This window comes from Candoia aspera, chromosome 4 (genome assembly GCF_035149785.1).
Source record: "Candoia aspera isolate rCanAsp1 chromosome 4, rCanAsp1.hap2, whole genome shotgun sequence".
In the NCBI taxonomy this organism is placed as follows: domain Eukaryota; kingdom Metazoa; phylum Chordata; class Lepidosauria; order Squamata; family Boidae; genus Candoia; species Candoia aspera.
Genome location: NC_086156.1, coordinates 32,394,490 through 32,421,493, shown reverse-complemented (window position 1 = coordinate 32,421,493; position 27,004 = coordinate 32,394,490). Strand labels below are relative to the sequence as shown.

Below are 27,004 nucleotides of genomic sequence, written 5' to 3'. Positions count from 1 at the left end.
AAAGAGAGGGAGGGAGGGAGGGAGGGAGGGAGGGAGGGAAACTGTTTGACTGCATAAATCATTGTGCCCAATAATATGCATGAAAATTGCTGCTCTGGCAAAGATTTCTGGACTGAGGCCAAAAGCTTCCCTTTTGGCTTTCCCACTGAAAGAATTTCCATCCATGCATCGCTACTGCATATGTAGAGCTTCTGTCAGCAATGTCATAAACTGATAAGCCCAAAAACTCATATGGGAAGCCTATGGGCACATTTTTCCTATTAGGTCTGAGGATACGATACGAAGTTGGCAGCAACCTTTTTATTTTTGCGTAGTATTTAATCCACCGAAACATCCCAGCATTCCTTGGTTTTTATAGCCTCTCAATATATGCAGTTACTATGGCTTTTAAATCATGGGGTTGGACCAATTAGAAGTTGAATGAAGGTTCTACTAATGAATGTAATTATAGATCTTGAATCTGTTGTCTCAAGTTTACTGGATAATGTAGCTTATGCACTCTAATGACCATTATATGTGGTCAACTGTCCTTAACAAATGGAAATAAATGGTTTCCCCTAGATATTTAAAATCAGTGTACAATAGATAAATTGTATAAATTAAGAGAGAAAACCAGTTCACATCAGTAAGTCCTCAGCTGACAGAAAACTCTAGACAGAGGAGACATTATTTTTTTCCTGCAGTGGTTAAATCCCATCTTTCAGTTAGACTAGTAAAAGTCCTCACACACAATACACTCTTCACTAAACCACTCTCTTTTGGATATTTACTTGAAATGAATTCCATTTTTCTTTTGTGTTACTGAGTGCAATCTTGCTTCTTCGCTCTCCTACTATTTGACCCACTTGATCCTGTTGCTATTTTCTGTTCAGTTCCTATTTCTAAAGTTCAGAAGGTGAAATTAATTTGAAGTTAAAAACAAGAGGGAGAATGCTTTTAGCATGTGTACTACGGACACTGCTGCCTCATCTTGCTCGGTGTTGAGCCAAGTATGGCTTCTCTTTTTCTTCATTTAGGCTTTGAAGAATTAGTAATCCCCAATTTGGGAATGTAAAAATAGCAACAGTGAAAATGGGATCATCATAATTTAATAACTAAGGAGTAATACGGAATATAATTTTTAATGGATGGTACCCAACCCAAGAAGTAACAAAACAGTCACTACATTTTACGAAGTCATTACAATTCTATGATACTTGAAGGTATAGCTTGGACATCAGCTAATCTGATACTACCTTTGTACAGCTTCATCTTAATCTTAATTCGTAAGAAGATTATGAATGAGAAAAATAAGATAATACGCAGCAGCATCTACAGTGTGTGTGTGTGTGTGATAAAAGTAATAGCGGATTATCAAAGCCTGTGTACGAAGTTAATGAATATATAAAATTCAGGAAGGATTTTGTTGATATACTCTATAAAGAGAAACAATTCATATATTGTTCATATAATACTACTGTTAAATTGAATTGTAATTGTAAATAATGAATGGATCTCTGCGTAAATGAGGTAGACTATTCTTCCCCCTCCCCCAAGTAAAACCACACAGAAAGGAGAGGAACTTAATAATGAGAACTCTTAAGTTTATCATATTAGGGTAGGGATAACAAGATTTTTAACTATATTTACTTATTCCCAAAATAGGTTTAGAAGAAGTTATACCACTGCTGACCAAATAAACCTGAATTCATATACTGTATACATATGAGATACACACACACATCTCACACACACACATCTCACACACAGACACACTGTATACACACACACATACTGTATACATATACACACACACACACAGATATCTATGTATATCCAGCAGAAGCCACATTTAAAGAAATGCAGGGCCAGGACAAAATAATACATTATTATTTGGATTAATAGGTATTGATTAAAGTTAGTTGTCTGTAAAGTTCTCTGTTTATTAAATTAATCGATCCCTCCATCTGTACTTATTAAACATTCTTTCCTTTATAGAAAAATCGCTTTCACACAGACACACAGGTACACACGCACGTATCTTTCCCTCTTCCAGCAGAAAAGTAACTCTAACAAGAAAAAGGGCTGAGCTTCAAAATATGTCTAGTACCACTAATTAATGATACATTCAAAAGCCAGAGATGTAAACTATATAGATTAAGTGTGCTGGATTAGACCCAAACTATAGTCCATAACCTACAGAATATTAGCACTTACAACTTATGTTCCTCATGGTAAAGATACATTATTTCTGATGCTGAGAGCAATACTGTACATAGCTCCCATGGCCAGTAGCTGTGGATAGTAGGGCTATGTTGTGCTTTGGATTCAAAGGTAAATAAGTGTTTCAGAGCACACCCAGGTGCATATATAGTACCTCTCTGCAATTATTTAAACAAAAGGTTTCTTTTCCCAAGATCTCATGGCAGGCAAGTTGCACAAATCCAGGAAAATATGCAAGTACTATATTAGCAACCCCATCTGCTCCAAAGTATTTTCCCCCCCTCAAATCTAAAGCACTGCAAACTTCATTTTGATAGTCTTCTCTTTTGTGAATTCGTAAAATCCCCCCTTTTAATTGTTGGTGTTATGATTTACAATATCTTGTAGCACAAATCCGTGATTTAACTGTGTGCTATGTGAATAAGTTTCTCCTTTATTTATTATCCTTTATTAATGAGAATCTTCTACTATCAATCTTCATTGAATGGTCTTGGATTTTACTATTATGGAGGATGGAGAAAATACCTTTTTATCCATTTGGTCCATGGTATGCATCATTTATATAGTTCTTATCTCTTACCATTATTGCCTTCTTTCTTAACTATGGATCCCTATCCTGCACAAATAAAAAAATATATCCTCAAAGAACTGCTTTAGCTTATAGTTGCCATCATCTGCATTCTCTTGGTTCTGCAATACTGTTTAAAGGTGCTGTGCACAGAAATATTCTGAAGGTGGTTTTTTGCAGATTTAGGGATATTACACTGTTTCCATGAAATTCAGCTTCTTCACATTAGCTGCATTCTTACTCAACGTTTTTATTGTATTACATTTCCTATAATTGAAGACTTCTCTTCTGGTTGACTGCTGTTAGTGGAGTTACGCAAAGTGACAAACAATGCAAGATGCAGTATTTTACATATGTGTTTACCAGTTTAATGCTAATGTTGCCCTTTGTTTTAATGTTAAATAATTTTGTTTTATCAATTCATGCAATGGCCTCATTTTTCATCTCTAATTCAAACAACTTTTAAAAGCTAGAGTATCGAGATATACATTTTTAGAAACCATGTCTATATTTCAGCTAAATTTGTTTTATATGTGCGATAATTTTAAATAACATTTTATATGATTTTACACAGAACAACCATTCAGTTTATTAGCTGTAACTGCTAGATCCTCCTTGTATCCATTTTATGAAATAGATGTTACAATGGATAATTCTAATCATACTCCTACAAAACTAACATTATGGATTATTAATCATTGGATGGATGTAATTTGAACCAAATAGAGTGGAATAGAACCAGAAGAAGTGATAGGACTACAATACTATTTCTGAATTTTTGAAAAGTTATTTGCATAGTATGGTATAGGAAAATAAAGACAAATCTCTCTACGACCAGTAGATGTCATTGGTCACTCTTTGTAATCTTACAAAAGCCGCTTTGTTGCTCAGCATTGGCAGCAGCAGAAGTATAGGACTGCATTTTAGAAGAAAAAGATCTAAGTGTCAAATAACACCTTTGTTTATATTGTTTCTAAATCTGAGTTTTCACTTTTAGATGCAATGAAAGTTTTGAGACCTATTGGCTTTTGTCAAAAGAAGGAATTATATTGATTAAGACTGATTTTTAGCGAAGGTAGTGGGTTATATTTACTAAGCAAGAAGCAGCTTTTCCATTTCGAGTTTGCTACTGCTCTTCATTGGTTGTGTTTGTCACTCTTTAAAGTGCTTGCTTCCTACATGTTTCTCTTTTATAGCAAAGGACAGCAATACACAATTCAGCACCACTCCACCCAGCCATTCCCTACTGCTTGACAAACCTTGTATGCAATTAATTGTATCACTGCTCTATCAAGTTAAGGAATTAACTATGTTTATAGCACAAAGATTCTCATTTCCTGTTGTTTTGTTTATCCATAAAGCATGCATCACTGTCTTAAATTTTTTACAGTTGTTGACTTTACAGTAGAAGTATCTCTTCTGTAACAACCACTGAATCTTCTATTCTTATATGAAATGAAAATTTTGAGACCTATCGGCTTAAAATCAACATCAGCATTGACGTCAGGTCATATTTATCTTTCTTCAGTGTTTAATCAAGTTGGTGTAAGTCTTGACCTTTCCTGTATTTTCTTGTTCCATTTGGTCCAGGGAGAAATCAAATACTAAATCTAACTAGAGATTTTGCACAGTAGGAGCTAGAATTTAGGAACATTTTTCCATCTGGAACATTATTACTCTTAAGAGAGCATACAAGAAAATTATAGTGAAAAAGATGCTCAATTGTAAGTTTTCATTATAACCATCAATCTTAAATTCTGACTTTCTAAATTCTTTTAAAAATATTACAGGTTAGCATGAAAGTATTTTGATTATTTCCTAATTAATCAATTTTACTACTATTTGACAAAAGCTTGAAAGTACTTCTACTACTATCTTACAAAGACTTGAAGGGAAAAAGGACTGAAAATGTTCTGATTTCAAGTGCCTACTTAAAGAACAACTGGTAAAAATGTATCTGCTAGTTGAGTTTTGAGCACAATTCCTTTACTGTTTTAGAATTTAGGAGAGTGGAAAATTCCAAATATGCAACAATGTTCTGTTTCCTCTATGTTCATATACACAACCAAACTTCTGTAATTTTAGAGAAATGCTTCAATTGAAAGTAGGACTTTTTAATTTCAGATGGTACTGTAAACGCTCATGAAGGTCTATTGGATCCTTGCACATTGCTTCCTTTTCAATGCCTTTTCTTCTTCTTTCACACTTTCTAAGCTATGTTGAAGAAACTGGCTGTATTGTAATACAGGAATATTGTAACCATAGTGAACGCTGCAGCCTTGGATGAAGGCAAATATGTGAAGAAACAAAAAGTTTTTCCTCTGCTAGCTTGTCCTATTATTGATCTCCCAGAGAGCTGTGTTGCTTTTGCATATGATTGACGAGCTTGAAATTCTGTACCTTAATCCCAGGCATCTCCTCAATGAACCTCCTGCTGACGGATTCCAGGGCCTCCTGCGGCCACTCATGAAACCAATCAATAGCTGTGCAGTTAACTATGGCTGGGAACTTCCGAGCTCTAACTCTCAATGTGGAACCGACAGGAGAGAAACACAAAATGATCTGTACAGATGAAGAGAAGAAAAAGAGAGAGAGGGAGAGAGAGAACGAAGCATAACATGGTAATCAAAGAGAATAATGCAGTCAACTGCGGTGGCAATGAGCCATTGCCATCAGACTCACAAACAAAAATGCAATTTATCTAGCAGCTAATGAATTTAGTCAAATTAGGATTTTAACTGCAGAAAATGGAGCTTTATTTGCTTTTACTGGGTTTTGTACAAATCCTGGGTCTGGTGCATTTCACTAAACTCTTCTCATTTGTGGGTTGCCTCCTAGTTCAGTCCAGCATCAGTTAATGAGGCCCACTTGTCTTAATCAATGATGCTAAAACTTAACTATAGCATTCAGTCATCAGAGACACCCCTCTGACATAATACACTTCTATGTTACTGATTCAATGAAGGTTCCATGTGATTAAGGTTATTTGATGCAATATGTCTGTTATTGTTTGGGTACAATTTTGTTTTTAATACACTGTCATTCCTCAAAGCTTCTCAGCAATATTAGAAAATCCTGCACAACAGAATAATTGCCTAGCTATTTTAAAATAACAAAACACTTCAATTGTGCTTAGCTGTCTACATATTGCAACCCTAACATTTTTACTTTGAAATAAGAGAAATTTTAATAGAGATTATTATCCAATAATGCTTTGAAAAACCTCCCTGTGTTACTATAGACCTTTTCCCCTTTTATTTTCCCTTTCCCTTTCTACATGTTTTCTTACAAATGTTTTTGAATAAGTTAACTGATAGCTTCTCCAGCCATGGTCTGGATGATTGTGATGTTTATATTTTGTTTTACACTAGGTTTATGAACCGTTAGAGCATTTGAAAACCAAATAAGGACTTATCCTATGACGGAATACTTATGAAACTTTTTCAAGTTCTTGGTACCATAATACAATCTTGAGAAAGGTTCAAGATCTTCTGCTCCAAAAATTGCTGCCAAATTTGCAAGATGTTAAACCTTATGGGGTTTCCTATATCTCATCTTGAGATCTCCCAAATTTTTGTATGAGATCACTGACATCATACATTAGTTCCCCAGGTAAGATCACTTAAAACCATGACCGAGAAACATTTTGGTCATTTTTAAAATTAATTTTATGGGTCATCTCCCTTTGGGGATGAGAAATAGCCTAACATCCATAGACACCATGTTGCCATTCCATTAGGGTGATTAGAGAATTTTGTATTCTGATTAATTTGTACATCAGATTATTTGTAAGGCTTGCAGCTAAACTTCCTGAGTAGGAACTTTTAACTTCTATATAGGAAGTATACGGCTGCAGATGAGTGATGAAAGGACTATCCTTCTTTCCCTTCCAGCACATTAATTCATAATTCCTTCTATGGAAATTTTAAAAAGTAAAATTAAACTCTGTAGGCATCATGGTGTGGAAGGCTGAAAGTGCATGTTGGCTGAGAAATTATAGCCTTTAAGTCCAACACATGTAGAGGACCACAGGTTGGGTTAGGGTTACAGTTATCTCTGATACAGAAATAGCAGCAAAAAATTATTCTAGAATTACTATAAGAAATCTAAATAAACATATACTCTCCTTTGTAACACTGGATAAACTAATTTGTACCTTGAGTTGCAGTCGGACTCTATCTAAAAAAAAGTTCCAGCAGTTTTCTCTAGTGTCAGTAAGACCAAGTTCATGTATTTCATTCCTAATTCCTGAAATAATGCCATCTGTATCTTCATCACTGAACAGATCTGGAATTTCTCCTTCATTTAAACAGAAAAGGAGAATTGTAGGAAACCCATATAATAAAAAAGTGAATAATTAAATTTACTTATTGTTCCTGTAATCTACTAAGAATTTATTTCAGCTATAATGATATCCTTACAGTTATGCCTGCTATTAGTTTTGTTTTAAAATATTATGATTATATATATGAAATATTTATATATAGTATATGAAATAAACTATTAAATGTAAATATTTATTTATTTCAAATAGTCATTCGCTTGCCCTAAACATGAATGCAACTTCCTTTCTTTCCCTTCTTTATTTTGGAAAATTAGAAAATATGCCTTGCAAAGATTTATAGGTTAATACATTTCTATGCTTTCTAAAACATTGTTTCTTGTAACTGTCCCTAAAGGCTAACATCACTACAAGGATTCATTTCTCTGTGTAGCCAATTAATACAAATAGTGTTTTATATGCTTAATTTCCTGATTAAAAAGCTAGTATTTAAACTGTCACTGTTATTCCACTATTAATCTAAAGCACTCACATAAACTATGCTTTTCTTCACCCCAACAGAGCACCCCAACAGAGCCGCTATGTTGAGCTTATCAACCCATTTAAAGCCGTGAAAGTGAACCAGTACAAAAGAAATACTAATCAGTGGAACATATACCTATGCACTACATAACTTTGATATTGGTTCCCAAGAAACAACATGGTTAATTTTTAAGCAAACAATTCATAATATTGAACTTACTAGGGTTAATAGATATTTTGTCAAAGGACACCCCACCCACATTGGAAAACAACTCAAAGACAAATAACCCCTTTTAAAGTTCATTGAAACAGCAGATAATTTGTCACTGAGAGAATCTTTCAAGAAATGTGTAGGTCTAATCACCTGATGCCAACAAGTCATTAATCAGCACAAGAAAGCGTTCATCTGGAACTTGAGCATCTGTCAGCAAAAACACAGTGGGAATGTTCTTGGCTCCTGTCTTGATATACAAACTGGCAAGATCTACCTGTAAGGAAAGGAGGTAATTACTCATGTTAAGTTAAAATGCAGAAACGAGGAGGCAAGCAACGATCAGTGGGAAAATGCTAGTAATTTGAATTCTGTTTCTTTGCATCTTCTCATAATTTACATCCCTTAATGTGACTCATCACTTTCCAGAGGATTCTTTTGAAATCTATCATTTATTTGTTTTTTAGATAACAGATACAGAGAATTCAGATCTGATTGCTGGATGAACATGGAAACAATGAATCTGTTCAAAAAATGCTTACTGAAGTTCTGCTTAATAACTTTTCATTAAAACTATGTCACTTGGCTCACAGTGTCTGTTCATTATGTTAAGACAACACCAATCATGTTTATGTAGTTTTAAGTATACAGTTGAAATATCCTGAGAAATCAGTCAGAACAACGGTGTCTGCAACAGGGAATCTCAATAGTTCTATTATTTATTAAGTCTGATGTGTTCCAAAGAAGTAGATCTCTTAAAGTATGGAAAAGGCCTACATTATTTTGAAAAATATGAAGTTGATTGCATGGGTCTTTACTATCAAATTTCCCAACCAAATCTCCTCATGGCATACTGATTCCATGAGAAAGATCCAGATGATTAGCAAACACACAGAGGTAGGTAACTTAGATGCAGTTCCAGCACATTTAATATTCCTGCAGATAATTTACAGCTGAAATAATTTTTAAACAACACTTCAGTTAGATGGGAAGGTATAAGAGCACATTTAACCCTGCATTCTTTTTTTAGTGGGAGGACAGTCTAGAAGAGTTGGTTCTCTTGCCTTATACTTTGTTTATCTGGAAGGACCATGTCCATGAATTTAAGATGATTCCCTCCCACCGAAAGGAAGATTAGACAAAAAAGAAAAAGAAAAAAATCATCTACCTCCATTATCATATTTTCAGTGACCCTGAGAAAAAGAGTTTCCTCTTCAAGTAAATTCAAGTAAAGTAAAAACAACAAGCAGCCTTAGTATTGAAAATGAAGATATCAAAGTGGTAGAGAGCATCTGCCTTTTAGGATCAACCATCAACAGTAAAGGAACAAGCAGTCAAGAAACATGCCACAGACTAGCACTTGGTAGAATAGTCATGAAGGCCTTGGAAAAGATATTCAGATGCCAGGATGTGTCTATACCTACAAAGGTCAGAATAGTGCAAACAATGGCATTCCCTGTGATACTTCATGGAAGCAAAAGCTGGACTTTGAAGAAGGAACACTATGGACACTTTTGAACTTTGGTGTTGGAGAAGACTCCTGAGAATACTGTGGACAGCCAAGGAAACAACAAATGGATCATCAAACAAATCAACCCAGAGTTCTCACTTGAGACACAAATGATCAGGCTCAAATTATTATACTTAGGACACATTATGCAAAGACCCAGCTCTCTGGATAAGGCTCTAATGCTGGGAAAGGTGGAAGGAAAAAGAAGAGGCTGAGCAGCAGCAAGGTGGATGGACTCAGTTACAATGGTGATGAGTGCACCGCTGAAAGAATGAAAGACCAAGTTCGGGACCGATCATTATAGAGAAAATCTATTTAGGTGGTCGTTACAAGTTGACACCGACTTGATGGCACATAATCGATCAGTCAATCTTCAAGTAAATAAAAGTAATCCTCCAAGAAAACAGAGTCAGGAAATCATGGTTGTGGTTTGCTACATTCTTTTTCACAAAAGAAAACAATAAGTTGCAGTGACCGAAAACAAAATATATGATTGTCAAATGGAAATCTGATGGCAGCCAGAACGAATCAAAATTTTGGCTAATTGCCATCTATAGCATAGTTCATGAGTGATTTTCTATTATTAACATTTCCAGAACTGTGTTCCAGGAGCTTTATGTCATTTTGGGTGGATTTGCTCATTCTTGGTAGTTCTAGTGTTCTTTTATTCATAATGGCTTGTTACACAACACAGTAAGCCATTAGTTTCAAACAACATGCTACGCCAAGACTTAACAAACCACATTTTGACTTAGTGCAATGCACGAATCCAAGCATTGTTTGGCACCAACTTCTTCTTACTGTTCTATGAGAACAAGAATGTTAAACCTAAAAGTTCTCTCTGTCCTGTTTTCCCAAATCCAAGAAAAAATATTCCGCTGAAAAATATCAGGAAGAGACCAGTTATACGTCTCCTACTTTCAGTATTCAGGCTATTTTTTGATGTCGCCAAAATAGAATAAAAGCTATGTATTAAAAAATGTAGTAATTTACTTCAAATCTTGAGGTTTCAAATAGCATCATTTCAAACACAGCAATTCTCTAGATGATTGCGCAATAACAGTTGTGTATACCCTGAGATCCTCCACTGTGTAGTCTTTTCTCAGTGTAATTTGAAATACTTCAAGAGAGCCAAGGTAGGCAGCTAGTCTTGATACACTTTGTTTTCCGCTGCCACCCACTCCAATCAAAAGTGCATAACCACAGGAAGACTCCAATATTCGGCTAATACGACATCTGTCAATGAAAAAAACAACATATTGGTAGCTGCAGAATAATGTTGTGATTCTCATGTTAGGACATTGCAACTGGCTTGTATAAAACAGAATCATTTGATTTACTTCAGATAAACATCATGAAAGGTTTTGACATATTACGATTATTACTCCATTACACATATATGCTATTTTTCCTCAGGGAGCTCAAGGAGGCACATACAGATGTTTCTGTTAATTTTACCCCTATAGCAGGAATCCTATCAGGGAGGCTGACCTGAAAAATAGAGACTGGCCCAGAAATACCCAGTGTACTGTATAATCGTTAATAACATCACCAAACAAACCATATCCAATGTACATTTCTCAGTAAGTTATCATCAGCCTGTGACATCCATAACGGTGTGTATGTGTGTGTCAAAATTAATAAGATGATGGACAGAATGCTGTGATGCAAGCTCTGCCCACTTTTAACACGTGTATGACTGTAAGATGTACAATAGGAACGGGACTTGCTTCAAGATGATCCATCAACCATCTTGCCAATTTTGACACCCCACTCCCCTTGATATTGTGGTGATCAGCAGACTTACTTTTGTATTTTGTTTTTGGTCTCACTGGGGAAATAAGTGGACAGATAGTTGTGTGTGTGTGTGTGTGAGAGAGAGAGTGTGTGTTTGTGAAAGATAGTAAGCAAACATCTCAGAAAACATTTGAAGCTTCAGATGTCATTTTCTTAAGGACATTAGACGTGAGACCACATGTAATACTGAGGACCACATTTCTAAAGGCTAAAATGTAAGATTTAATCCAACCACTTTGCTCTTTAAAATGCCTCCAACATAAAAATGGACCCAGGGCTTTCTCACCCACTATGAGGCTTTGAAGATCATGAAACAGATACTCACGGTTTGCCCTAGATCACACTTTTTGTACCCATATTATACCAATGAATATGCAGGATTCAGCAACAGAAGACATTCATTCAGTCAGTCAGTCAGTCAGTCAGTCATTCATTCTTCAAATTTCTATCACCGCCCATCTCTCCCAAAAAGGGGACTCTGGGCTTTTGCACCTTGCTCCTGTGTTTCTATATGTAAATAAATAAATCCAAACTGAATGCATACTAAGTTACAACTTAGCTCTAACTGCACCCCAAATAAACATTTACTTACACATGCTGGATAGCATCCTCAAATAAAACTAAGTTCATAGATGCGTTTTCTTCGTTGTAGTTTTCTAGAGCCTCCAGGAGTATCTTTCTCAGCACTTCCCAGTCTTTGATGGGCATATAGTTAGGGTCTGCCACACCATTTGCAAAATGACAGTAAATAAGAGGTTTTTGAAGAAGAACATGATCTTCCAGATCCTGGCAAGTTGGCAATATAACATCAAAAAGAGAAACTTAATACTCTGAAATGCATTGCAATTTATCTTGCCATAAATGTTCTAGTGTCAAAACTTTTGGCAGCTGCCTCAAACCAAAAGTGTTTCTTCTTAATCTCACATAACACCTTTAACAAGATTTATTCAGATGAAAGGAATAGGGTTACAAGAATTTCTGCAACTGAACTATTTGCCATTTATAATTTGTTATAATTTATTTCCCAATATGTTATGGTGGAGATTTTTCTTAGTTTCTTTCTAACAGCTTTCCTGTGAATTCAGAAGGAGGCGGTTCATTTCACCAATAGCCGAGCAATCTGCAGGTGGCTGTTTACAAAACTGTCTCCTGAATTCTCAGTCTGTGAACTGATTGTGACAGCTCAGAATGCCAGCAATAGCACTGCAGCACCACTGATCCATGTGCATAGCGGGGTTAGCATTACGGGTTTCTGCCATCACAGCTTTAATGATGTGTATGTTATAGAGAAGAGATCAGAGTGTGCAAGCTCTTGGCTCAGGGAGAACAGTATTAGGATCCAACTGTTTTGTTTTACAAGACACTTCCAGGGACAATAATTTAAGCCTTCCCTGAACATTCTTTTCTTCAAAGCTGTTTTCAATAATTTAAAACCTAATTATTGAGGTGGGAAACTAAGATTTGACAAACAAATAATGCACAGTCCTTAAGTTTATGTGGACAACTGCATCATCAAATCTTTGAGAATAATTTGAGAAAAAAGCAGATTATTTAAAAATAAATAAATAAAAGAATTCAAGTAAAGAATTAAGCTCTTTTTGGCTTGCTTCTACTGCAAATTTTCTAACTTGCTAATGTCCATTATAAATTCTCTTCACCATTAGCAGAGGCAGCTAACCCAGCAAGAGGTTGAAATGCTGACTGTGTGTAGAGAAGCAACCTATCTCCTATGCAGAAGAACTGTCTTTAAAAAGTCTGTTATTCTTCTCTTACTATATATACAGTATGAGGAATAAGGGGGAATTAGCATTATAATGGGTTTTTTTAATCGTATGGCATAGCAGTTCGGTGTTCATGCTGCTTAAGAATATACTGTTTCGTGTCACTATTTTATAGGCAATCATACATCATAAAAGATAAAAAGACACGCTGCTCTGGATCCCAACAAATTACTGAGATTGCTTTTAGTTAGAAAAAATAATGCTGCTGTAAACTTTTTTCTTTTCTTTTTTTTAAAAAAACCCTCTTTAGCACTCCAGAAATCTCACTATCTGTCTGGATGTCTTTCCCGAAAAGAGCATAAATGTGGGTTCTTAATGAACCCTTCTCAAATCAAACAGTAATCACTATGTCTCTTGTAATATTTCATGCAGATATATTTTTCGGTGCTTATGGTTATAGAGGAAAGTAGTACGTTACATTACAGTTCTCTCTGCCTTTGTGTTTCACTTGTTTTTCATGGATCCTTGAAGATAAAAAGAATTTTCAAATAATGAGTGGTAGGTAAATATTAGCTGTTTACCTCAAAATATTTATGCGCAGTATCTACCAACTTTTTATAAAATAAATTGCAATCTTTTTCTTCCACCAATTTATCTCCATAAACACGTGAAGACTCATGAAGCCACAAACGAACCAGATCATTTGGATGCTTCAAACACTCCAGTTTAGCAAACAGAATCCCCTTTAAAGGAAACAGAAAGGGTATGTTAAAAGAGTCATAACGTGCAATCAGCAAGATACGCAAAGTAGGTAAAGCTGGTATCAACAGCTTTGTTTCTAAACTGAGAACTGCATGTAAACCCTACCTTCCAACACTGCTTGCCCAGCTGTTTTGGAACTGCTTCTCTTTATTCTTATTTATACTCACAAGAATTTTCTTCTTTGCAATTATGCAATACTATCAGGGCTGAGAGTAGGCACATTCTTTGGACACTCCTAAATGAATCAAGGCCCAAGTGAAATTCTGACACTATATTTTATTACAGATAATAACGAATAGTTCAGCCTTTCGGGATGGGTTGTATTTTTTAACATATTTTCATTCTGCCCATTTAAGAATACATGGTAACTTGCAGGCCTATGTATAGTACTCCTTCTTATTCTAATGATATCAGCAATTGGCAATGTTATCTTGATTTCCTCCACTAATTTTTTTTAAGAAATGCAATGTTCATTGTTTTAAATAAGAACCTATAGGTGATTTATTTATTTTACATCAGACATTGTTATTTTTTGTTTAACTTCACAAAACTAATTTATCTCTGTCTCAAGCTCTGTATAAGGTGGGAGGTCATTTGCTCACACTTTCTAAGTGACAAGGCAATGGCAGCCATGACTTTAAGAGCAGAATGGTTATACAGTTATCCTATCCCTCCAATCACAGCTTATCTACCATTACAACCTATTATTTCTCCTTGTCTTCAAACAAGATCCCATTTGTTTTAAATGCAATACATTGATTTATTGTTATTATATTAACTAAATTCAATTTTTGCATGCAAATTAGAGTATCACTCATTACAGACCTGGAAGACGTTAGAGAGATCTCGAAGGTTGAAAATATAATGGAATTTAATAGCTGTTGGGAGAAAGCTCTGAACCATTGTCTGGTGAAGCCAAATTGCAGCTTGAATCAGAGAAGGGCCATGATTTAATACAGATGGATTAAAATTATATCGCTGAAAATGTAAATCAAGTATCTTCCCATAGATAGTGCTCAGAGTATCAGAGGAGGGAAAGTTCATGGCAAACACGGCAAAATGCCTCTAAAATATGAAGAAGATATTAAGTTTTAGCATTTTGTGATATTGTTATATGAGAACACACTTGTGAACAAAGGGAAATAGTAAGATACATTTGGCATAAGAATCCTCATGCAATTTAGTTTTCAAACCTACAAAAGAGCTATTTCTAAGGGAAAGATTTCATATGCTGCTCTAATAAACAGCAAAAAAAGAAATCTACGTATTGCTGCCCAAGTATCCTTAAATTATCAGAAAGGCTCTCTGTCTTATTGCAAGGTTGGATGTCTAATCCAAGGAGACATTGTTGTTCTAGTCCATTATCTAAGGACATAAAGTGATCCACTTGTAGACTATTATTTTCCAGAGCTTTGCAGTACAAAAACACAACCCTATTAAAACAAACATGGAATACACGCAACTGCTTATAGAAACTAGACCTGTTTTATTACAGTTCTACTGGAGAGTTTTATTTGAAGAGGAGAAATCAAATGTACCTTCATGAAAATGCTATAGTAAAACATGATGGATTAGGTCAGGGAACTGAACTCTTTCCATGGCCCATACAGCTTAACCTGCACTTCAGGAAGAGATGGGGCTTTAATTGCATGGTTTTAGCTGCAATCTTGACTTTTCTAACCCTCCCCCTCAGTGGATACCCCTGGTTACAACACTGGATCACAAGTTTTAAAGTGGTAGAATATAGAAGAGCAAGCCTATTCGATTAGGCTATCTGTTCAGTCATGCTTCCATTCAGGTAACCCTCATGTTTACAAACACCTCTGTCCCCATAGAAATGGGACAAAATTGTGAGGTGTTATAAAAATCATGAGTTGGCAGCTGTGGATACTAATATACCTGCAGAGCTTCCTTTGCCATCTGTCAGTCTCCAGTTTGCACCTGAGTGGAAACAGACATGCTCCACATTTATTGTTTCTTCCAATTATGCCTCCAGATCCAATACTCACCCTGAAGGCATTCTTAGAAGAAAGAATAATGGTTTTTGCAAACCTTGTTTTGTCTGAAAATGCACTCACTTGCCTAAAAAAAAAAAGTCAAAAGACAACAACAACAAAAAGGTTTGAGGATCATTCTGAAAAACATGTTTAGTTTGCCTTTCATTGAATGACCACTTGCAGTTGGCAACATCCACTTCAGCAGCTATTTTGTGAATGGGCAAAGCCACCCATGGCTGTGGGAATGCATCACATATTTTCAAAACTCCAAAAGTTTCCAGCAGCATAGGTGTCTACTGGTGCAGATGGACAAAGGAAGCAAGTAATGAAACATGTGTTGTGATACCAGCCTCAGCCCTTACATTTTCAGGCTGATATTGCAAGATGCAAGAATGGGAGGGCAGAGCTTGTATAGTAACATCATAACACACATGCCCTCATTTGGGTGTCCTCATGATTAAGAACTGACAGCTATGTCCAGCTGGCCAAAGAGCCTCTTTGCATTACTGGGATTGTTATGTAAGCCAAAGAATCATCTGCCAAGTCTTCTGCAAACAGAAATAAATTTTAGGCATATATACTTCAAACAGGAGACATCTGTAATCTTACTTGAAGTCGGGGGTTGATGGTAAAACTGCCAACAGTTGGATTCATACAGGCAACATACTGACATTGATTAATTTCTTTCACTGTTAATGTCTGTCTATCATACCTAAGGAGACAAAAGTGTTTTTAAATATTAATGATTAATCTGAAAATGACTATGAGTACATCCTCAAAAGTGATAAACAAGTTGGTCTCACACAATAGATATGGCCATCAGCTTCCATTAGAAAGTAATCAAAGCCATAAATAATACTAAATCCTTAGAAACCAAATACTGCCATATTTAAAATTTCCTAGAAATATGGAAAAGCTTAAATGAAACTTGTTACTTCAAACCTGCAGTAGCATTTTCATCATAAGAACACATATTTGAGCTCAGAATGATGAAAAAAAATTACTTACCAATGTCTATAGTCTATGTGCTGCCGAATCAGTGTGTGAGGCTGAACTGTCCCATAAACGTCAACTTCTGGCATGTTCAGGTCATCAATAAAATAAACCAATTTTTTGTTTCCCACTGGACCATAGTTACGGCCAGCTTTTTTCTCCAAGGGCTTTTCAAGAATCCCTACAATGTATTATGGTGCATAATTATTTAATAATATAAATTAGCTTTATAATTAAAATGTAATTATTTAATACATTTATATCCTGCTTTTCTATTGAAAAATATACAGAGTAGCTTTTCAACAAGAACACTCAAGGCACACAAACAATTTTCATGGGAAAAAGTGCTCAGGCTACCAAATGACCAAGTAACTTAGTACCAAAATAGAAGAGGATATTGTTCTTGGATTAAGTTGCTCTTGTTACGCAACCGTGCTTTCTTCATCCTTTGCACAGAGTGGAAGTGTTTCCCCCTCCAAAAGCCCCCGGACTACCAAGAATCCTCTTATCTCCCTGAAATGTGCTCCCTCCTCCCTGAGAGCTAGCGGCAGTTCCGAAATCCACCACATCACCCCCCTTCAGGGACGCATTCCATCTCAAGTCCGTTCTTAACTAGGTGTCATCTGTCAACCGGGATGTTCTTAAACTGGGGACTTGCTGTCCTGTAAGATGTTGACCTAGACAGAACTTGCACTGGACATAAACTGCGCTACCGAGTGGGAGCTTCCTCTCCATGCGGTTCTCATTTCTGGCTTGTGCAGAATAGCAGTCCTTAACCTTCATAAAAATGCATTTTCCTTAAAAAGGCACTTTATCAGCAACAAAAGTTACTAGTTGTTTGAACCTGTGAAAAAACAATGACTGACATTTATTTATTACCAGAAACAAATTATTTTAAAGCATAATCATTTGTTGTTTATTCGTTTAGTCGCTTCCGACTCTTCGTGACTTCATGGACCAGCCCACGCCAGAGCTTCCTGTCGGTCGTCAATACCCCCAGCTCCCCCAGGGACGAGTCCGTCACCTCTAGAATATCATCCATCCATCTTGCCCTTGGTCGGCCCCTCTTCCTTTTGCCTTCCACTCTCCCCAGCATCAGCATCTTCTCCAGGGTGTCCTGTCTTCTCATGATGTGGCCAAAGTATTTCAGTTTTGCCTTTAATATCATTCCCTCAAGTGAGCAGTCTGGCTTTATTTCCTGGAGGATGGACTGGTTGGATCTTCTTGCAGTCCAAGGCACTCTCAGAATTTTCCTCCAACACCACAGTTCAAAAGCATCGATCTTCCTTCGCTCAGCCTTCCTTATGGTCCAGCTCTCGCAGCCATATGTTACTACAGGGAACACCATTGCTTTAACTATGCGGGCCTTTGTTGTCAGTGTGATGTCTCTGCTCTTAACTATTTTATCGAGATTTGTCATTGCTCTTCTTCCAAGGATTAAGCGTCTTCTGATTTCCTGACTGCAGTCAGCATCTGCAGTAATCTTTGCACCTAGGAATACAAAGTCTTTCACTGCTTCTACATTTTCTCCCTCTATTTGCCAGTTATCAATCAAGCTGCTTGCCATAATCTTGGTTTTTTTCAGGTTTAGCTGCAAACCAGCTTTTGCACTTTCTTCTTTCACCTTCATCATAAGGCTCCTCAGTTCCTCTTCACTTTCAGTCATCAAAGTGGTATCATCTGCATATCTGAGATTGTTAATGTTTCTTCCAGAGATTTTAACTCCAGCCTTGGATTCCTCAAGGCCAGCTTGTCGCATGATGTGTTCTGCATACAAGTTGAATAGGTAGGGTGAGAGTATACAGCCCTGCCGTACTCCTTTCCCAATCTTAAACCAGTCTGTTGTTCCGTGGTCTGTTCTTACTGTTGCTACTTGGTCGTTATACAGATTCTTCAGGAGGCAGACAAGATGACTTGGTATCCCCATACCACTAAGAACTTGCCACAATTTGTTATGGTCCACACAGTCAAAGGCTTTAGAATAGTCAATAAAACAGAAATAGATGTTTTTCTGAAACTCCCTGGCTTTTTCCATTATCCAGCGGATATTGGCAATTTGGTCTCTAGTTCCTCTGCCTTTTCTAAACCCAGCTTGTACATCTGGCAATTCTCGCTCCATGAACTGCTGAAGTCTACCTTGCAGGATCTTGAGCATTACCTTACTGGCATGTGAAATGAGTGCCACTGTTCGATAGTTTGAACATTCTTTAGTGTTTCCCTTTTTTGGTATGGGGATATAAGTTGATTTTTTCCAGTCTGATGGCCATTCTTGTGTTTTCCAAATTTGCTGGCATATAGCATGCATTACCTTGACAGCATCATCTTGCAAGATTTTGAACAGTTCAGCTGGGATGCCGTCGTCTCCTGTTGCCTTGTTATTAGCAATGCTTCTTAAGGCCCACTCAACCTCACTCTTTAGGATGTCTGGCTCTAGCTCACCGACCACACCGTCAAAGCTATCCCCGATATTGTTATCCTTCCTATACAGGTTTTCTGTATATTCTTGCCACCTTTTCTTGATCTCTTCTTCTTCTGTTAGGTCCTTGCCATCTTTGTTTTTGATCATACCCATTTTGGCCTGGAATTTACCTCCAATGTTTCTAATTTTCTGGAAGAGGTCTCTTGTCCTTCCTATTCTATTGTCTTCTTCCACTTCCGCGCATTGCTTGTTTAAAAATAATTCCTTATCTCTTCTGGCTAACCTCTGGAATTTTGCATTTAATTGGGCATATCTCCCCCTATCACTGTTGCCTTTTGCTTTCCTTCTTTCTTGGGCTACTTCTAGTGTCTCAGCAGACAGCCATTTTGCCTTCTTGGTTTTCTCTTTCTTTGGGATGTATTTTGTTGCCGCCTCCTGAACAATGCTGCCAACTTCTGTCCAGAGTTCTTCCGGGACCCTATCTACTAAGTCCAGTCCCTTAAATCTATTCTTCACCTCCACTGCATATTCCTTAGGAATATTAGTGAGCTCATATCTAGCTGATCTGGGGGTCTTCCCTAATCTCTTTAGTCTGATCCTAAATTGTGCAAGAAGAAGTTCGTGATCTGAACTACAGTCAGCTCCAGGCCTTGTTTTTACCGACTGTACAGATGTCCGCCACCTTTGGCTGCAAAGGATGTAATCAATCTGATTTCGGTGTTGTCCATCTGGTGAAGTCCATGTATAAAGCCGTCTCTTAGGTTGTTGGAAGAGAGTGTTTGTTATGCAGAGTGAATTGTCTTGGCAAAATTCTATCAGCCTGTGTCCTGCTTCGTTTTGTTCTCCCAGGCCATACTTACCTGTAATTCGAGGTGTCATTTGACTGCCCACCTTAGCATTCCAGTCTCCTGTGATGAAAATAACATCTCTTTTAGGCGTGTTGTCCAGTAGGTGCTGCAGATCCTCATAGAACTGCTCTACTTCAGCTTCTTCAGCATTTGTGGTTGGGGCGTATATTTGGATCACTGTGATGTTAGATGGCTTGCCCTGAATTCGAATTGAGATCATTCTGTCGTTTTTTGGGTTGTATCCAAGCACTGCTTTAGCCACTTTACTATTAATTATGAAGGCTACTCCATTTCTTCTGTGGTCCTCTTGTCCGCAGTAGTAGATCTGGTGGTCATTTGATGTGAAGTGGCCCATTCCAGTCCATTTCAGTTCACTGACGCCCAGAATGTCTATCTTTAATCTTGACATCTCACCAATAACCACATCCAATTTGCCCTGGCTCATAGATCTTACATTCCAGGTTCCGATGGTGTGTTGATCCTTAGAACATCGGATTCGCCGTTCACCACCAGCACCGTCGGCCGCTAGCCGTCCTTTCGGCTTTGAGCTAGCTGCGTCATCACGTCTGGGGCTAGTTGAGCTCATCCTCTGTTCCTCCCCAGTAGCATTTTGACCATCTTCCGACCTGGGGGTCTCATCTTCCGATAGTATACCGACATATCTCTGGTTGTACTGATCCATTTAGTTTTCACGGCAAGAATACTGAGGTGGGTTGCCATTACCTTCCCCAGGGATCGCATTTAGTCTGACCTCTCTGTCATGACCTTCCCGTCTTGGGTGGCCCTTCACGGTTTAGCTCATGGCATCATTGAGGTGCTCAAGCTCCAGCACCACGACAAGGTAACGATCCTTTGCTGAAGGCATAATCATTAGTTGAAACATAATTGTAATGTAATTTGAATGAATTGTAAATTGTTTGCTGATTATTTGTTAGAGCAGAAATGTTATTATTTTCCTTAAGAACAGGTAAACATTAACATACTTAACATCCTTCTTCACAGTTTGTTTTTTCCTCCCTCTTTCTCTGTTTCCCCCCACCTCCACTCATCTCTCACATACACCACTTATACCAAGGATATCTCACTCTGATTTCAGCCAGGGAAAAAAAATCCTTTCATGAGCTTTATTCAAGGTTATCACTGTCCTAATACTAAAATTGGGTACATGTTTTTATATATACATAGCATGTGTTCAGTATGCAATAATAATCTTATTAAAACAGCAGGCACATCAAATGAGTTCAGTGACCTTATGGGCAGATTTTAAAATATTAAGTCTTGAATTATAGTTCTCCAAAATGGCATTAACTAGTTTGCAATTTTGTGCTCCTGAAACATTTTTTAGCTGTGCCCTTTGTGTGTAATCTAAGGAAAAATAAAACATTCCAGAAACATATTACAAGAGTGTGAGTATAAGGTGTGCTATAATTTAAGTTAACAAAATGCATTAATTTTCTTCCTGAGAAGTTAAAACATTTGCTATAATTCCAAAAGAGGATGCTTGAAAAAGAAAGGAACGTGTTTATACATGTGTTTGCTGTTCATTTTTGCAAACAAGAACAACTTGAATAAATTAAGTATGGTTACAATTCAGCACCAGTGTTCTGTGTTGGAGAAGGATCCGTTCCATTTCCATCCCAATATTCCCTGCAACCATTTATTTTACTGATAGCAACAATGACCTGCAGTACATAATAAGCAGGGGATATATCATTATATCCTTGAGCTCTATGTAGGACTACACTTGAAAAGTATTTAGATGTTGTAACTAGAACAAAATATGACAGCTAGACTGCCAACGAATGAAATTACAGAGAACAGAATGCCTGGAGTGGAAGTGCTGCAGTGATTGCCATTTGTTTATCAGGCATAATTTAAAGCATTGTTATTAAGCCTTAAACTACTTAGGATGTCTGAAGATGTCTCCATTGCCAGAGCCTTCCTCATCTGGCGTGCTGTAGAGAGCTTCTCACTCCCTGCTCCAAAGCTGTGGAATGTAGTTTCTCAGGGTTGGCCTGCTGCCACCATTCCTCCTTCCTTTAGAAGAGCAGCCAAAATATAACTCCTAACTTTGGTTTTCATTCATGTCTGATTTAAAAAAATATATCAATGGAGGAGCTTACTTTGTAACGTTGCTGAAGTGGTGTAATAGTTGAATGGAACTTTTGAGACCATAAATTCTTCTGAAAGGCTGGCAAGGCATTTCCCAATAAGCATTGTTTTCCCTACTCCAGCGTTTCCAACCAGCATCACTGGCTTGCTTTTTTCCAATAGCAATTCCACAAAGTATTTAAGACATGTGGTCTCAGATGTGTGAACAAGCACTGCCTAAAACACACATACAAACACACAAACCAGGGCAGCCAGTCTGCACATTTATGTCAACATGTACAATTAAAATGTAACATCTTTAATATGTAAAGCTCTGTCTGAGCATTAGAACAAAAACTATGGAATTTAAATATAATGTTGCTTCCTACTAAGCATCAACATAGTGTCCCTTGCTGAACCCTGTAGAAAAGTATCATCTAATTTTGGGCCATTCCAATATGGTATTCTTTTACTTCAATGGCTATTATATGGAAAACAATTATAAAGTTTCCAACAGCGAATAATAATAAAGACTCATTGCATTTTAGAACATAAGCCTTTTATCAAGTTAAACTAACTTATGTTAATATTGATTTTGGCAAAATGTAATGAGATCGTGTACTGAAAAATTGTACAATAATAGCTGATGATAATTCACACTGGCTATATTTGTATGCAGCATAAAGCAATAATTTATTATTGCAGAAATGTGTCTAAGTCAGTTTTGGCCTTATGTGTCTCCTTCCCTTCCTGCTATAACTCCTTCCATGAGAAAGAAATTAGAAACTTTGATTTAGGTCTCTAAAAATGTAGTTCTGTGAACTTACTTCACAATATCCTTGTAAAGAAATGAAACTATTAAGAGTCCCCACCATAATTGGTTTCCATTCATTACCTTCTCTGGCTGTTGGGCTTAAAACATGGCTTATAAAAGCAACACTGTATGTGTATACAGATTTTAAAAAAGGAATATTTTTGGGAAAAAATGAAAATAGGGTAGAATCTAAAATTCCTTACATTCATCTCATATTTCTATCAATAAACAAAATTACCTGCAAGGGTGTATCTGGATCCATGACAAAACTGCTAATTTTATCACTCCAAGGGGAAAATTTCTTAGTTTTGGGGTCAAGATAATAGTCAAATATTGTACCATGAGATGGAAACTTCACAGATTTCACCTCTTTAAGCCACCACCGGCTGAATTCAGCTTGGTAACTGTAAAGCTATAAAACATTAATTATGTTACCTAATTGTATATATTATACGGTACAACCATTTAACTATTCAGTGTACATTCTCTAGGAACATAGATCAATATTGTGAAAAAAATCAAATTATATACTATTAAGCACTTTCATTGCTTCAAAATAGGAAAATATTTCTACTGGGGAGAACCCCTTTAGATGATTTTATCCTTATAAATCTAAATCAGTTACCAAACAATCTAAATCTGTTACTTGGGTTTTCTTAAATTCCCTTTTTACATCATTTTACCAATCATGAGAATTTCTCAAGGGAATAAGGAAAAAAATCATTGAATATATCTCTCCTAATAATTTTTGAAAATTATTATGTATATCTTTTGTGATACACAGCATACATATTTGATTACTTCTGTTTTTCTGTTTTCAATAAAAAAGGGCATAGTAGTACTGGTGAAATGGTATAGCATCACACAACTTTCTACATAAACACCTGTATTTGGTCTATGCAACACTTCACATTCAAAGGAAAAAAAGGTGTTTTAGACCATATAGGGCTGCAAATGTAGTTTCAGCCTGGATTTCCTTCAAGCAGCTGCAGGTATTATATTCATCCACCTTTTATCCTTCAAAGCCAACGTGCTGGATAAAGACTTAATCTGTGTTATTTCCTCCACAACCCTCTATCTTATATATATATATATGATGCCAGTTTATCTCCATTCTAATCCTACAAATATCTTGCTTGACTTATGGCCTTGATTGTGTTAATTTATTTCTCTTCATCTTATAGCCAAGATATATGAGGAATATACGAGCCCATTCAATTCTATTTAGCATTTCTAGCAGGCTCATGATCCACTCATAAATTGGTAATATTATCTCTGACGTGGGGACTGTCCTTAATTAAACAAGACATTTAATCCCTTTATTTCATTCAGCCTCTTTTACCGACTCTGTTGACTGTGTTTTTATCACACAGGTGAAAGACCATCTATCAAGAACGGTCAGCTTATCTGAATAAACCCCCAAACTTTAGAATTTAAATAAGCTGATTTCTGCCTACCTGGTCTTGAAATAGAGCCCCACCAAATGCCCACACACAGGCAAAGGCAAAATACATTTCACACAGGTCTCTAGGTCCATCAGGAGTCAAATTTTCAGGGGTCAGTAAACAGTCAAGGAGAGTACAAAGAGTCTACCAAAAAGAACAAAGGAAAATGCAAAACATTAAATGGGTTACCTTAGATGGGGACATAGATTTTATGTGGACTGAGTCACTCAGTACTGTTATGGATGGCAAATGTCCTATGAAAGAAGAAATTATTCTATAACAAGGTGGATTATTGAGCTTAATTTCATGCAGCATTCAGACTAATTTCAGGCAAAAGTTATTGGTCTTCTTCTTTTCCCCTGGCAAGGCGCTCAGCATGAAGGAATGAAAAGCAGAGAGAGAGTGAGAATGACAGCATAAAGATCCTGACATCATACCGTAGGTGTGCAATCTTGTGGCCTTCTAGTTCCATTTTCGTGGTTATGGATCCTTCTAAGATTGTGTCACTGAATTCAGTAGTAATTTGCTAATTTTTTGCAGTACAATTGTTCTTTTTCCAAAACACAAATGGGTATGTTACACTTATTTTATTTATTTATTTATATTTTAAATTTCGTCACAGCCCATTTCCCTGCTACACTTCAAGTAGGATAACTCTATTTTGTTTAAAATTCCAAACTCCAACACTTCATATGTAAAATTGCAGTTCCTCACTTTCTAATGATGTCACTCTTGCATAATGATACTGAGGCCCTCAGACCCCACCTTTTTTTTTTTAATGCAGTCTGTCTACAAAAAATTTCCTGGCCCTGATTTATGTCCAGAGAACATTATTCCCAACAGAAAGAAAAAAAAATCCGTACACCTGATGAACACTAACAGAGAACCAGCTCAGAAATTCCATGTAGGACTCTTTTTGAAATCATCATGCAAAGCATGTGGTCTACCATTTGGTTCCACAATGGTACAATTGTGTCATTCATCTTGATTGTAATACTATGTATAGCATAATAAGGGTTTTATTTCCCCAATATAGTCTGAAAAAACAATACATGGGTGCTATAAATCATGGGTAACAACAACAACAATGTATTTTTATATCATTCTGCCTTCCAGAGGAGCCAAATACTATACAAAAGAACAATAAAAACACTGTTATATAAAAATTACCACCCCACCCCCAATAAAACCAACTATCCTAAAATATCAGAAAGTTAGTAAATAAATTCAGAAGCATTCTGAAAGGCACTCTGGTCTTGAAGCAGCTTTTGTCCTTCAAATGCCTAGGTGAACAGACATATTTTCTAAAAGAAGAAAACATGGGGATCAATATATTTCCCTTGAAAGAGAGTGATAAGTGGGGCACTGCTGCTGAGGAGATCTACTCCTTGCTACCACCCTATGCACTGCATCACAGGTAGGACCTCCAGCTGATCTTAGTACATGAGTTGAAAGGAATTGGAAGAAGCAATATTTGCCAACTGAAACTTGTCTTTAACACCATCTATATCTCTCAAGACAGACTGGAATCAGAGAGAAACCGCACATTACCCTAGTAGTCTGCCATCCTGGGCTTGAGAACCATTTATCCATGGTACCCCACGTTATCTGAATTCAGTTTTAGTTTGCTGCCCCTCATTCCATTCATCACTTCCTCAGGAGAACTGTCAATGATTTGCATGACTTCTTTTGATTCAAGACACCAAATCCTAAATCTCTGGATTACCACTCCAAAGGTTTTATGTAAATATTGATCATCAGAAGAGAAAGTCAAGAACCTGGTGGGACCCCATAACTTGGACATTGGCATGGGTATTGCCAAACAGAAACCTCTCATAACCACTTTTGAGAGGCAGTCCTGGGGTAGGAATATAACCCAGAAGCTACCTGGACTCTTCAGGTGGATATCATGATGGGGACATTTTTCCTTAGAATGCCACATTTATTGCCTCTCTGCCTGTATTGATTCTAAACATTTACAATTTCCCACAAAAAGTTACTTCACACATACAGTAATATGATTGTCTTCTATTGCATGTTTTCCATAGCCATTAGGATAGGCTAGTTCTCAGTAAGAAATACTTCCCTATTTGTAGATAATTTTAGTTAATTAGCTATGTATCACTACATTAATTAAATCTGATGCAGATTTACAATGCAATAATTTCCACTGAAATCATACAGCCATATATTTGTGGGTGGTGGTTTATGGACTAGTTTTGTATGCATAACTGATGCCAACTTTGCAAAGGAAATGCATAAATTATACATCCAAATGTGACTTATAGACAGGTGTTTTTACAAGCATTGGTCAATAGATATTCAAGGATTTTCTTTTGGACTTGGCTTCTTTTATCCTTTGCATGTTATTATAACAAAAGAACCCTTTTCTATAAACCTCTTATAAATGAAATAAATGTAAATAATAAATGTTTGCACAATTAAAGTCATACCTGCACCATGCTATTCTCAGAGATGGGAATTATAGTTTTAAAGTTTGTTCTGAGTTGATCCAAACATGGAGGAATGTATTTATCAAAGAGAATGGTCAAATTTGCTTTTTCAGATTGATCTCTTCTTGATTCTATCCAGCTTGCAACATATCTGGAAAAGAAAAACCCAGGGATTTCTCCAAAGACCTGTGTGTCACAATACAGAAGCTAGCAACAATTTTCCATGTTAGGAAGGCACAAGGGCATTTGTTCAATTAGCTTATTGATAAATTTGATAGGTAGGTAAGTAGGTAGGTAGGTAGATAAGCAAGCCAGCCTTTGGGCCCAGACTAACACCATCTGTTTTCTAAAGCACTAGCTGTAATCCCT

At 36.7% G+C, this 27,004-nt stretch overlaps 1 protein-coding gene across 1 annotated transcript in view; it reads right to left on the bottom strand.

Moving 5' to 3' along the window:
- The window catches only part of DNAH11 (dynein axonemal heavy chain 11), a 160,717-nt gene that overhangs the window by 64,503 nt on the left and 69,210 nt on the right, over positions 1-27,004 (bottom strand). Inside the window, exons 43-55 of the mRNA XM_063303749.1 lie at positions 26,636-26,786; positions 24,195-24,326; positions 22,976-23,149; positions 21,956-22,160; positions 16,581-16,746; positions 16,182-16,284; positions 14,401-14,640; positions 13,395-13,556; positions 11,685-11,878; positions 10,369-10,531; positions 7,939-8,062; positions 6,927-7,069; positions 5,171-5,332 (exon numbers count right to left, since the gene is read on the bottom strand). Of these exons, the coding sequence (XP_063159819.1) occupies positions 5,171-5,332; positions 6,927-7,069; positions 7,939-8,062; positions 10,369-10,531; positions 11,685-11,878; positions 13,395-13,556; positions 14,401-14,640; positions 16,182-16,284; positions 16,581-16,746; positions 21,956-22,160; positions 22,976-23,149; positions 24,195-24,326; positions 26,636-26,786 (2,119 nt within the window). The remainder of the gene's footprint in view (positions 1-5,170; positions 5,333-6,926; positions 7,070-7,938; positions 8,063-10,368; positions 10,532-11,684; positions 11,879-13,394; positions 13,557-14,400; positions 14,641-16,181; positions 16,285-16,580; positions 16,747-21,955; positions 22,161-22,975; positions 23,150-24,194; positions 24,327-26,635; positions 26,787-27,004) is intronic.